Source organism: Mastigoproctus giganteus, chromosome 8, assembly GCF_048544385.1.
Source record: "Mastigoproctus giganteus isolate SK-2022 chromosome 8, ASM4854438v1, whole genome shotgun sequence".
Classification (NCBI taxonomy): domain Eukaryota; kingdom Metazoa; phylum Arthropoda; class Arachnida; order Uropygi; family Thelyphonidae; genus Mastigoproctus; species Mastigoproctus giganteus.
This window is the reverse complement of record NC_143582.1, coordinates 33,959,577-33,974,092: the sequence shown is the minus strand read 5'-3', so window position 1 is coordinate 33,974,092 and position 14,516 is coordinate 33,959,577. Positions and strand designations below refer to the sequence as shown.

Genomic DNA, 14,516 nt, shown 5'->3' with positions numbered 1-14,516 from the left:
TTGTCTGTACCTGGTCCATTGGTTGTCAGCGATGAAACCATTAATGTAATTGTATGTTGTGCTATTCTGAACACTTCTGCCTTAACTGCATTGCGGTAGATTTACACGTTTTCAGTGACCGTGGTTCAAACACACTTAACTGCTAAATACGATGATTTTCCTGTATTCTCTTTCTCTCTCTCTCTCTCTCTCTCTCTCTCTCTCTCTCTCTCTCTCTCTCTCTCTCTCTCTCTCTCTATCTATCTTTTGAACTCCTCTGACCTTATGTGATCGTCTCGGAATATAAACAGAAAATTTATTGATTTATTATATACGCATAGGAATAACAGAAAAATGCTCATAAAATTTCTGCGAAACAATTCTCTTGATTTTAAAGTATTCTCCTCCGACTGTACTGCCGAGAGTAGATGAACATGATTTTAAGCGTTTATATTAGATCACACACACACAGAGATTTTTAAAAAAAATCAGAAAAACACTCTAGTACAATTAATCATTCAATTCGGAAAAGCATTTAGTGTTTTCCATGACTGTATATTAGCTTAGTCACTTAATTGGAGAGGTTTTGATTTCGATAGGGCCGACTTTTGGTGTTCGTAGGCCTTAGGTACTCTTCGTTTGCTATTCACAGGCCCTAGGTACCCTTCATTCCGAGGTACTGTTATATTATATCAAGCATATTAAAGCGTCCTTGCGTTAAATTTATTTTTTTGTTTTTAAAGAAATTTTAAAGCGTTTTTATAAATTTTGTATTTTGTTTTGAAGTTATTTCCCCAACATTTATTCCACTACTAACTTACTCGCAATACGAACTTTGAGAACGTTGTTAATTATTTTGCTAACATAAAAAGCCGAAGAAGGAATTCATATTAGAACTTGTGTTCAAAAATTAGTTTATAGAATTTTATTATTGTATTAAAATCATTGAATTCTATTTGAGATATATTTTTTCCGTCTGCTTTTTATTAGGTCATAAAAATTTCGTAGGTATTAGGCATATTGCCTAAAGTTCTTAATGGAAAAGATGACCTTGGATTTCGAATCTCGTCTGGGATTAGAGGAATTCTTAACATACTCTTTATTTGGGGGCTGTAGTTAGCCGATAGCAAGTGGATGGAGTTGGATTTTTCCTTTTGGTTTATTCCAGGATTTTTATCCTGCACAACATGCAAATCAGCTCGTGAACTCACATTAGTGCAAAAGAAATATATAATAAATATCACATGAATAGTATACCATATGAACTGGCGTACTGTGAACGAATTGGTCTACGACCATAAAATTCTCTCAAAGCAAGCAAGCAGCACTCAACAATTATCAGTTTTCATATTAGGCCAGGTTTAGCAACAAGTTCTAAATTTCAGGAACAGTACCTCATTTTAGTAGATGTAATTAATAACGTCATACTATACAAATGTTTATTCAGTAAATTTCAGATGATCTAATAGTTCAGAGTGTTCAGAACAGGACTAGACATAAGGAGAATGCGGTGAAATCCTACATGGTCGGTGGGTAGTTGGTTGGATCATTAAAAAAATTATAATAATAAGGCCACTTATTTCGATGCCTGTTCACCTCTAGTTCAGAAGTTAAGATACTAAATATCTTATAAATAAATAAATATCTGTTTATACTCTGGGATGACCACATAGGAGTCAGAGGAATTACAAGACAGAGACTACATGAACTATCATACTTTGCGGTATTTGGATTCGAACTGGTGAAGCTTGTAACCGTCTACTTGTGCTTGAGTGATCTGTATGGTTGTAGTCTATACTCTGGAGGTTTCGTACACAGACTAGAGAAGGGGTTCACCCTTAGAAAAAAATGGGCATTTTGGCTCCTAACAGATTCAAAGCATTACGTCGATCTACGTAACACTAACATTCTGCTTCGCATCGTGCTTAGGGTGTCCTACAATTCTACACGCTTCGTACAATGTATTCTATTATACATTCGCAGAATGTATAATAGAGCTGTAGGAGAATTTTCCGATTATCTAATCACTAAGCAGGGTCTTCTTCAACGGGGTTTTGAAGATGGAAAAACTCTCTTTTTTATGTGGTGAGGGATTGCTTTTATAAGGCTCCTTTAAAAAATGTTCTGTTTTTACTCCGGCGCACAACTATATAGGTCAGAAGCGTTTTCAATTTTGATAAGAATACAGTATAAATCATTAACCGCATAAAAATATAACCGCATAAAATATAAAAATATAATCTAACCGCATTTACCAGTCATATGCTCTTGAAACACTGCTGTATTCCCGCGTTAAACAATCGACTGAGTCAAGCAAGTCGATTGGTGTGTTGTAAATTCTTGATGACATTAATTAGATGGATAAAATACGTTTCGTCATGTTTGTTTTAAAGCGTACAAATTAAAGACGCAGTCGAATAAATTAGGATTTATTGAAATCGAAATTAAAGGTGTTCATTAAAAATGAATTAGTGATTTATTCCTGTTGATCAAACTCGGGGAAGGTCAGAGAGAGAGAGAGAGAGAGAGAGAGAGAGAGAGAGAGAGAGTTCTTATAGGCTGGCTCAGCTTCTCGTTCGATGTGCAGACGGAATAACGCAACTCTACCACTGGTCCCATATTTGTGTTAATTAGAGTAATGCTACTGTTATGGACAGTAATAGTATACATACATGGGTGTGGTCGACTGTTTATCAGAAATAGGCAGGGCATAAAGCACGCAAAGTAGGCATCTGCACTGTTCACCAGACGGACAATGAAGAAAGAAAGCTATTAAGAATTGTTCGGTTTCAAAAAAAAAAAAAAAAAAAGAGAGAAAGTCCCATTGTTGTGGAGGAATGACATGGGATCAGCTGTTATGCGTGGTAACCATAGCAACTGCTCTCCACCTATTATTTCAGGAAGGCAGGATACCTATTGAAAAAAGCTGATTATGAAAAGCTATATTGTGATAGTGCGAAAGTTTGTTGAGTTTGTGCTCTGTTTATTGTAGGGATAAATGGTACATTTTTATAAATATTGCCGTTCGTTGAATAAACTTAATAATATTGATAATTTTTCTTTTCTGTTCCAAAATTTTCCTAACTGTTTAGCATTTCGCCTTTGCCGGCTATTTCTTATGAGATGACATTTGTACAGCACTAACCTCACTCTCCCGCCAACGAGTTATGTGAAATCCCCCCCCCCCCACACACGCGCGTTTTAAAGAGAACAGAAAACAAAAATGATTTTTCCTTCTTCTCAGAAAACTGACAGCATTTCTGAAATTGCCAAAAATATCAAAGAATAGACGCGTTACTATTTTTAATGAGAATGTTAAAAAAGATAAATAATGACACCAGTGAGCTTGGGGAGCTCAAGAAAGCTTACTTATTGTAGGAGGACGTGTTGCGGCGAAGAGAAAATTCACAAAATAATGAATGAAAAGAAAGGGCGATTATGTTACTCCAGTGAGTTATTAGATGAATAAATCGTAAACGAGATTAATAATATGCCTTGTGTAACTTTAGGCGCCTTGGATATACAGGGGCTTAATTTTCCTGAGGATAGGGTCCAAATCTGTTTTCTGCGTTCATATGAAAAATAAATGAAGGATTATTTCATAGTCTTCGGCTTCTTACTGTAATTAACAAATAGGTCTAGGAGATGTTTCGAATGTCTAAAAATAAAAGCAATTCTCTGGAAAATGTTTTTATAATATGGTGTAGAGAAGAAGCTTATCAGAAGGATTTGTGTATTTGGTTACAAAATACGTGCATTTCTATTGGACACAGAAATATTTATCGTTAAATTCCATTGTTAACTAAGTCTCACGTGTGGCTTCCGCTACATTGAAACGAAATTGTGAATCCTCTTCTTGTCGTGCAGATTTATCGGATTATAAATAGAAACTTTTTTTTAAAGAACATTCTCATGGTAATAGAGTGGTTTGCCCTAAGAGATATGGCAAGGAACGTTTTCTTATTTGTACTTGGAGGAATTTGATGTATTAAGTAGTTATAAACAGTTGCCTATGGAGATGCAGTACGATTTGGTTTAATTAATGTATGAGTATTTGTATTTTAGTTTATTTAATATCGAACACAACACAAGTAAAGTGTAAGGTAAAATTGTATTATACTACACTTTAATTGTTTGTTATTGTTTGGAACAGTAGCAACTAAGGCCATATTGCTCGGGGGATATGCGGTGGTCATTCCCTGACCTTTCCGCATCCTCCGTATTTGGTGGGCACGAACCCCGGTCTAATCAAGAAGCGTGTGCTAGCAACTGCTGCTCCTGCCCACCTGGCTACGGAGGCACCGTACTTTAATTGTTCTATACGCGGGCTTTATTACTGCATCTTTATATTTTTATCCTATCTTCGTGACCACAATGGCTTAATCTCATTGTTATTAGCACTGCGAATAGTCATTTAGTTTTAGTTTGTTTAGTTGATTTATTTAAAGGTTGTGTTAGGATAGAACCCGCTTCTATTCCCAAACAGATTGCAGATTTAATTAAGATGTAGTTTGATAGCTTAATTGTGAAATTTCTATGGAAGTTAACAACTCATTTCGGGTTATGAAATGTTCCATATCCGGACTGTAAAGTTCTTTTCATACTTGCTCCAAATTCATTTATGTAGTCCAGCTGTGATTTGCATATTTATGTGATATTACACTTAGACGGAAGTTTTTTTAATAGCTATTATTATTTTTAGTTAATTTGGTGCCATTATTCTATTAAATTGGATGTATGGATAAGATGTAGCCCGCAGTAATGTGTACTACTATATGGACAACGTACGTAATGGAGTTAAATCATTAATTCAAGGTATGCCCGTCACACTTGGGAGAACGTAGCTTTAAAAAAAAAAACGAGGAAATATCATTCACAGTGGGGCAGAGGTAATTGGATAGGACAGGCCAAAGTGTTATGTATGGGAAGCGAAATAAGTGGAACATCAGTGTTCACGTATTCTCTAGTGAATCCGTTTAGGCCCTTCACCATAATTAGCGCGAGAATGTAACATGTCCCGTAAACCAAGCTATTTTCTTTCTTTTTCTTTTCTTTCTTTCTTTTTTTTTTTTTTTTTTTTGTGTTTTATCCTCTTTTCTCAGTTGGCTGTGAATGACGCCAGTACCGTCAATGGACCTACGTCAACGGTTGGTATCGATCTTCTTACCAGTTCATTCAGTGGTCCGGACGTACGACGGTAGCAACCCCATCACGATCGGTTCACGTGGACACCGAGCGCCAGCCACTCTGCTTTCTCCAAAACTCCGTACTTGCTGACGGATATGCGCGGACTGCTGAAGTCACTGCGCATCCCCCCCCCCCAGTAGTTCTGCATCATGACAATCAACATCCCATGTCTCTGTTTTAAGATTTTCCTTCTCTTCTATATTTCTGTTCTTCCTTTAATAGCATCTCTAGAGTAAATGATACCTTAAAGATACCTATTATCATCACACTGACATCCTGTTGCCTCTCTCCCATCCCATTCCCCATTGAGAAGTTTAGCTAGCAATTGTCGCAGTCATTCATGATCTCTTAGTCAATGGACCGGCCAGTCGTTTGAGTATCTGTGGCGCCGTCATCGACTCTAGCATCATACAAAAGCCCACTATGGAATTAACCCACCTCAGCATCCCGTACACTGCACTTGTTCAACTGTCTACATCAACAAACGGAAGAAATTTTAGAAACGCATTTACTTTTTGACAATTTAAATGATATTTGGTTTCCTCTATAAGTAAAAGTGTTGATTCGCATTTGACAGTTTACGTGATATATATTTTCAATGTACCGTATTTATCGGCTTCTACTTCCGGTAATGTCATTACGCTGACTTATTCCACATATGCATTGGTTGATATAAAATAAATATTTAGTGAAAGTAATCATAATCACTGCAATTAAAACGTGTTTAACGCTACTGTTTATTTTACTAACAGATTATTTATTTCAATAGATTGAGTTAAGGGCTGATCGTTTTTGTTCACGTATTTTTCTGATCGTTATGGCTGGCAAAATCTACGTATTTTTATAATATATAAGTATGTACTTGTATACTATCAAAAATTAGTTAAAAAATGTCTTCCTTGTAAATGCCGTATAGTGCTTAGCCACGATGAGAAATAAACACTTTTAACAGTTTCACCTAGTTGTAACTGCCAGAAATGCTAAACTTAGTGTTCTTTCTTGAATTCATCCTTGTGATTGCAGTCACATCTGGTGAAGGTAGGAAGGAAGGGAAAATGAACATCTGTTCAGATGTTCAGTCTGCTTAAAGGAGGGTAATCAGATGTTCAGTCTGCTTAAAGGAGGGTAATCAGATGTTCAGTCTGCTTAAAGGAGGGTAATCAGATGTTCAGTCTGCTTAAAGGAGGGTAATCAGATGTTCAGTCTGCTTAAAGGAGAGTAATCAGATGTTCAGTCTGCTTAAAGGAGAGTAATCAGATGTTCAGTCTGCTTAAAGGAGGGTAATCTGTGACTAGCAGATTGTTACTGTAGATCTGTCTGAGCATACAGGTAGCTTGATAATGTAATTAGATCTTCTGCTTTGTTTTCCCAGTTTACTTACAAGATAGGATCTAATAGTGTTTTAAGAACATCATATACTGGTACTGCCTGATATAAACAGTATATTATGCTATGAATACAGTGAACAGAGATTTAGATTATCATCCGGCTGTTTCTTGAGGGACAGAAGGTTTTCATAGGTTTTTGAAGTTATATATTTTTGTAGTAAACGTACAAATTCAAATTAATGAAAAATTGCAACTCGTTACATTCTGATTGTTACAGCGTCTAAACCGTGCTGGAAATGAATAACAAGCGGATTAGATTTTTATTTTCACTGCAGTCTTAAAAGGGAAAAACTGAATTACAGAAAACTAAAGAAACTTGAAATCGGAATTTTTTAAAGCCATATGTTTAGGGTTCATTTATTTGCTTTAAGCACTTTGTGTTTTGAAGCGTTTTTATTTATAAACTACGAGCTGGTATATAAAAAAATAATATCTTTCCCTTGACTAGTAAGTATTATACAAAATTAATAATATCCACGTTGGATAAGCAGCATTTCTTTTCATCGTATAGAACATTCTCCGAATACATATTCAGTGTGAAAACCGGCTTCTAAATTATATTTATATATATTTTTTCTGTTCTTCCACCGATACATCTAAAAATTCACGACGATGCCTTGCCTCAACGCACTTACATTGAACAATATCAGCATCAAGATGATACCTCCTACCACATTCCGTTCTCTTTAATCCTTGCATCCTTAGCATTATTCCTTTGCTCACTGAATTCTCTTGGATTAAATTGAGTGAATCTTATTTTGAGCATTCACGTTCCAAATGATATCTTTAATTTCAAAATGGTCGGAGAAAGAAGCGATATCACTATATAGAAATTTAATATAGCGATTATACAGCCACAGACTTCTTGTAATGGATATTCCGAACTTTTTAAATGTCGTTTGGTTTTTAGTTTCTTTAGCCAAAGACTGTTAGTTTCTTGAATAAGAATAATGTGTAGTCGCAATTTACCTTTTTTTTTTGCTAAAACTGTGCTCACTACCCGCATATCGGGCATTCGCTTACGAAAACCTTGAAATAAATACTTGCACAATGCTTGACGGTGGAGAGCGCCACAGTAAATTATTTTGAACATCGTTCTCATCAGCTCTAGCACTGCAGTTCTTTATCCCATTAAAATGATAATAAACTGATATAAAGATAATGCAATTTACACTGAGATTTTTTGCATCCGTTTTTAGTCTAGATATATAATCAGTCGAGTATTTAGAAGCTTGCAATGCTATTAGATTTTGACTAATACGATAAGTGAATTTGTAGTCAGTGTAGAACCGTTTTACACCTAGATGTCTGCTGTCACAGGGAATCTCTTGTGTGAAAGGAACCCACAATTCTGACTAAGAAAAGGTTAAAAATAACTTTTTTTTTTTTTTTTTTAAATGTGCAGTTCATATATGTTGTGTTAATATCGGTTGGTAAGCACGACTTCATTCCAGTGTCGGATTTTGTTTGAGCTGGCCTTTCTTGGGTCTAAAGGATCTAAAGGCAGGAAAGACTATGAATATATTAGCACGAACTGCTTATAAGTAATTTTAACTTAATTTAATCGTAGGATTTTCAGTAATGGCTTTATTTTTTTCAACTGTGATGAATTTTGACGACTGCAAATTGAAGCTGTTTTGAGTTTATAATAAATTACAATAAAAATCGTTTAAGAAATTATTTTTGAGGTAAAACAATGTGCTTTTTAGGGGTTCCATATTTGGGTACTAGGGTCTGTGTTCTACAGGCGCTAAGAACTGTATAAGCAAAGTAATAAAAGGATGTAGTATCAGGAGTTCAAAAATTCCTGAAATGTTATTTGTGACATAATATTCGGTAAATAAAATAGGTTTGTACTTTCATTAAATTAATTAGGTTTGTACTATGCATTATAGTTGTTTAATTTAATTAAAATATGTATCAGAATTTATACACAAACAGGGGAACCGAAAACAGGGACAGTTGCATCTGAAACGTAGGGCAGGGGAATACTAACTGGGGAGAAGCAAGACTCTCAGAATGACTCCTCTGTAACCTCAATTGGCGGTCTGCTATCCCATAACGAAAGTACAAATCCCTCACAGATCCAGTTTTCGGGATTATGAAAATTTCCCAAACAACAAAAATATCAACTTACGTCAAACCGGTAAAGTAGACCTGTTTCCTCACCAGATGTCGCTACATGAAAGAACGAGCGAGAGAGAGAGAGAGAGAGAGAGAGAGAGAGAGAGTGTCAAGGTAATCGTAGAGTTGTCATACAGGTCATACTACTTCGTGAGAATAATTGGAGCCATCTTCCAGGAACTAGTAGGGAAGTGATCCTCCCCCACCTGCGACCTCGTGACCGAGAGCTTGACGTAATGGTAGTAAAAATTACCTGAAGCTGTGATTTATAGGTGCTTAATTACTAATTTCATCATGACACCAAACCAAACAAAAATTTGCTTTTCACACGCACGCGCCCATAGGGATTCAGGATGCATACAATTTTGCTGCGGCATATAGCTAATTAAAGAGATTTGGCAGCAGCACACACACCACTTAACAAGTTTTAATTATTTGTTGTATTTGAATGAACGGAGTATTTTTTCTTTTTCTTTTTTATGAAAACCTCAAACATGAAAGATATTAGAACCTATAATACTTTTTTTTTTTTTTTTTTTGTTAGTTGTTGGCGCATCGGCTTCTGTGGCCATATTGCACCTCCCAAAGTTTTTTCATTTTCTACTCTGATCCAAGCCCGAGGCTGGATTCGAACCCGCGACCTTTGGGTTGCCAGGCAGGCACTTTACCCACACGGCTAGCCCGGTCGGCCTATGATACTTACTACGGTGCAGCATGGGTTGAAGTATTGTTAACATTAGACTTGAATTGCTCAGATTATATATTTTTTTGGAAATAAATGTGAAGGAAGGTTGTTCCAGAAAACAGAAATAGAAGGGAAGAAGAAAAGTTTGCAGTTAGACAGTGAATGAATGCCGACTGACTGCTGAATGTGTTCAGACTGGTTTGGACCAGAGTGGGGAACTACAGATGCCAATTCAGAAAAACAATTCCTGTGAAGTATTTGTAGAAAATGCACATGTGAGATAGAGAGTGGAGCGAATTTGTTAGAGACGGGTCCTTAATTAACTTGACTGCCCGCTTTGTAATGGAATCTAGAATTTTGAAAGAAGTTTTGGAAGCACAATCCCAGATGTGGAAACAATATTCCATGGTAGGGCGGATTTCAGATTTGTGCAGAATGATTTCTTGTTTCAAAGAAACGTAAAAGTGAGGACGATAGACCCCCCTTTTTCCCCTTTTTTATGCAGAGGAAGGAATATCTGCTGTGTGCTTATGCCAAAAAAGATTAGAAGTTAGGGCAATCCTTAATAGAATTATGTGACATTTTCTAGAAATCTGAACGTCGTCGAAGATGAGCACAGGAGCAGTAGACTGTTTTTGCGAGAAATAAGACAGGAATGATTTTTAGGACTAAAGTTTTCTTTGCACCATTGGAGAAATTACCTGTACTTACAAACAGAACATGAGAATTTCCCATATATTTACGTCTTAGAATAGAGACAAATTGATAACTTACAAATTCAACTAGGACTAACTTGTAGCATCTAAACCGTGACTGTGAATTTTTATTTTCATTATCATTATAAAACTTTTATCCCCTTTATGGGATTTTTTTCTGCCCCGTGACGGGTTCAGGTACCAAGTGCACGGGGTGGTTGGTTGCGTCCCGTTACAATTATTATGGTTATTATTACTGTTGGTCGAGGAAATATCTTACTGTCCTACAGGTGTTCAGAATCGTGGCTTTCTGGAGTTCCATGTAAGTGTTCTCTACGAGGCCTGTTGCTGTTAGGTTCTTATGGAGGCTATTTGGCACCATGCCGGTGGTTGACATGGTGATCAGGATGGTTATTACTTGTTCGACATGCCACATTTCTTTGACTTTCTGCCTTAGATCTTTTCTTCGTAGGTTTTCTGGTGTTAGGCATCGCTATGTCGATCAGGTAGATAGCCCTTTCCTTCTTGTCGATGTGGGATATATCTGGTATGCGGGATTTTTTTTCCGTTATTATGGCACGGTCCCAGTACTGTTTGTGAGTAGGGGGTCTTTAGTATGACCTGAGGTTCGTACCTGTAATACGGTGCACTTTCTTTGATCAACTGGTATTTTGCTCTAGCTTCTCATGTATTATTACTATTCTTTTCATTGTTGGCAGGGATGCTGATGTCTAATTTCGGATTTTGTCTTCATGGGCGGGCAGATTTTATTATGAACCTATAGTTCAATAATATTTTAACTGGAGATCCATTTAAAAAATTCTGTCTTTCAACATAGGCTTATTACTGGCATTGATTAGCTTGCCACACTATTTTTTACATACTTAAGAAGAAACAGATGGCCATGATTGCAGTCACTTATAACAAGAGAACAACGAAGATAAGAAGGTCATTATTGTATAATGTTGGCTTTAGTTGCTATAGCCCTAGTTCCTTTTTATGAGTCACTTTTATCACTCTCTTGTGTTCTCTTCAAATAAAAATTTAACACAAATACTGCGAAAAACCAGCATGTTCAGAGCAGATTAAAAAAAGACGAAATAAGTAGATTTAGAAATCAGAATTAGTTTAGTCAGCGAAATCACAGTGATATTCATTAATGCAGACCATGTAGGAGTGGAGATCTGAGTGTAAAGATTGACCTATTTAGGCGATTCCGCGACAAGATTAGAATGAATAAAGATTTCCTGGTCGTAACTAATAATTTTCAAACTGAAATGGCTTAGCCAGAAATATGGAACCTGCAGCATTCACTGGGGGAAAAAAAAACACCACCGTGTAGATCAGTTTTTTTTTTTTTTTTTTTTTTGTGAATAAGTCCTAATCTTTAATGCATACAAATGAGTCCATTCGAATGAGGTGCACTACTCTTAATTTAGAATAAAGTTTTAGATCAAAATAAAAAAAAAAAATTAGAGCCGATTTATAATTTATCAGGGGCGTCCAACTTTGTTTGATAGTGGGCCACGAGGAATCTATATGTGTACGGACCTCAGGATTTTTTTTATTATTTATTATTATTATTATTATTATTTTTTTTTGACAACAATAGAGAAGTTTTGCCTGTTAGCTTTTAAAAATGCGGATTTTTTGCAGTAATACAAAAGCAGTCCGAAAACAGTTTAATCAACGGCATTCGTACAAAACTGCACAATTACAGGCCTGATGCTAGGTCGAAGAAGTCAGTGACAACACTAATATTTAACAATATTGAAATATTCTCGACAACTCTGGTGTGTGTGATTAAATCTCAGGTGAGTTGCATTTTGGACGCTTCTTATCTAATGGGTAGGTAAAACATTGTATATTCACTGAGGAACGGTGTTCTTTATGAGTAAAGAAAACACGTCTGCCGGTTTCGAACATTAGGCATCTATTTGAGAAGAGTTTCTTATAACACAGTAGTATATTTCTTTAAGAGGAAGCTGGTATTTCTTGTCTCGATATAGTTGCGTACTAGCACCATGCATCGAGGCGAAACCCAGGAAGATACTTATATGCATCTGATGTATTTATCTACTCCATTCTCCTTATATTTTTACGTTTCGCACGTCGGCTATCCTTCCTAATTCTGTATACCACGCATTCATTGAAGGTTATCTAGTCTCGTAATCAATTTCCTCCTCCCTTCTCATGACGATGACCATGATGCAATGCGAAAAGAGTTGCTCTGCTCTCTCTTTGACCGATAGTAGAGCAACATACATTTACGCAGACTCCCTGCCAGTTGATTTTCCGCTTTTCTTATTTCAGATATAAGTATGAATCATTGTTTAGCAACTAAGGAAACGTTGGATTATATCTTTCACTATCTCTGTTTAGAAACTATAACAAACAAATCCTTCAGATTATATAAATCCGGTAAAAACATTTTTTTTTCTTTTTTCTGGATAAGCTGTTTCATAACAGAGGCTTCCCTAGTAAAGCTGTTTACATTACGTAAAGGGAAAGGCGATAAGATAAGTGAGAGAAGGAGATAAATAACAGCATCAAGATTGCCTGCTTGCATAGGAGATATAGATTTGACTGCTCATTTTCGCCTACTGGCCGTTATGTCCACGTGCCGGTTCTCACCATTCTTTTCAACAGTACGGAGTAAGTTAGTTAAAAAACGGGGGAAGAGAGAGGGAGCTGTGCAACGCTAGGGGTGATGAGCAATCCATTCCTTAGAAAAGAGGTGTGTTAACCCCTGTTTGTTTCGCGTCTCAGATAAGAGCGGTACGCAGCAAATGAGTGATTCATCGCTCGAGCGGCTACGCGTGTCTGTGGGTCCTTCTTGATGGGGTGGGAAAGGGAGGAACGTCACGCAGATCGAACTCACTGTCAGTGGAGATGGACGGCACACTTACTGTGACCACTACGAGCTCGACTGAAAGTTATCGGGTCAGCATATGAATGTTTCATTACGAATTGGAGCTGCATCGGTGCCAGCTTTCTGTTACACGTGAACCGTCACAACGTGAAACGGCCGATTCGGACGTTTCACGCAAGGGCTTTTAATTAAAAATTTACAATAATTATTTCTTTTTTTCAGAGCAACAATGTACACTAACAGTTAAAAATAAAACACATAAAAAAGAGACAAAATGCTTCTTCCTGTCAAGAACTTAGCCACGATTAACAGGATCTGAAGGCAACCATGCCAAAACAAACAGCAACAAATAAAAGAAAAAACTTACCAATCAGGGGGACGTCGTACTGCCCGCTTCCCCTCGGTTCCCGGGCCGCTGCTGACGAGGAAACTTCGCTGCCTCCGTTGTTGCCTCTTTTGGTCTGTTCCGAGGGGTGGGTGACCGTGAACCTATGATCTCGTTTGATACGAGGGTCGGGAGAGGGTGGTGCTGCGTTCCCCCAGTCGGCGACAGCTCGCCGGTTGCCGTGTTCCGAGCCTGCGGCTACCAGCTGAGTGAAGGTGGAGGAAGTGAAGGTGTCCCCAGGTCCCAGGCCTGGCCTCACGCCTCGATGACCCTGTCTCCGGGGCCGTGCTGGGGTCGGAACGAGTGAAATGAAGGCGCGGCGAGACCTTACGGGGCCACCGTCCCGTTGGGGTAACTCCAATCCTCGAGAACCAGGCACCTGTAACCCTCGGGCGACAGAACATGCTGTCACCATCAGCACGACGATCGTACATAACGGAACCCTCATATTTTGACCCCCGTTGTATGCCCCGACCAGTCGAAAGTTTTCGGTGGTGTATTCTATCGCTGGTGCACGTGCTGTCAGATGTCTCACAACTTCATCCTGGCTACTGACCTTTAACCTGTCGAATGAGTGCGGAGTGACGATAGAAGTAGACGGCTAGACCACCTGATGATCCGTCCTGAGTGTCTCCGACGCCGTGCCTGCTCGAGCGCTACTACTACCCACTAACAGATCGCTCGACTCTCTACTAGAGCGCGCAGCTCGGGGGGTTGATTCCGCTCGGTTATTGGCTCGTCTTTTCCTCACCGGCAAAGGTCAGGTAGAAGCCGTCCGCCTCTCAGGCCTTCGAAGCAGACCGCTAGTATGAATATTGTTCAATTTATTCCTCGCGCGCCCACACACTCTCTCGGCAGCCACTGCCACGGCTGATACGATTAAGTGACGCGCCAGTCTGGTAGCCAGCCAGCGTTCTCCTCGCCCTGCGTCGTTTGCCGGCGACGATCGTTTAGACTCCGACCACTCAGACGTAACTCCGCATACTGGCAGGGAGACGCCTGAGGAACGACGTCTTCAGTGAGGAAGTGCAACTGATTGGCCCCCCTTCCTTCCCAGTGTGTATCGAAAGTTCTTGTTGGGATCATTCGCATCATCGGCCACATAAAATCACATGTCTAAGCCCCCACCCCACCCCTTACCCTCTCGCACTCGTCGTCCCGAACTACGGGACTTGCACGCACCAATTCAGCTTGTAGTGGC

The 14,516-nt window shown here is 38.3% G+C and overlaps 1 protein-coding gene across 1 annotated transcript in view; it reads right to left on the bottom strand.

Moving 5' to 3' along the window:
- The window catches only part of LOC150081431 (uncharacterized), a 248,933-nt gene extending 234,651 nt beyond the window's left edge, over positions 1-14,282 (bottom strand). The window contains exon 1 of the mRNA XM_090379292.1: positions 13,298-14,282. Coding sequence (XP_090235418.1) covers positions 13,298-13,763 — 466 coding nt within the window. The 5' untranslated portion in view covers positions 13,764-14,282. The remainder of the gene's footprint in view (positions 1-13,297) is intronic.
- Positions 14,283-14,516: the final 234 nt, after the last annotated feature.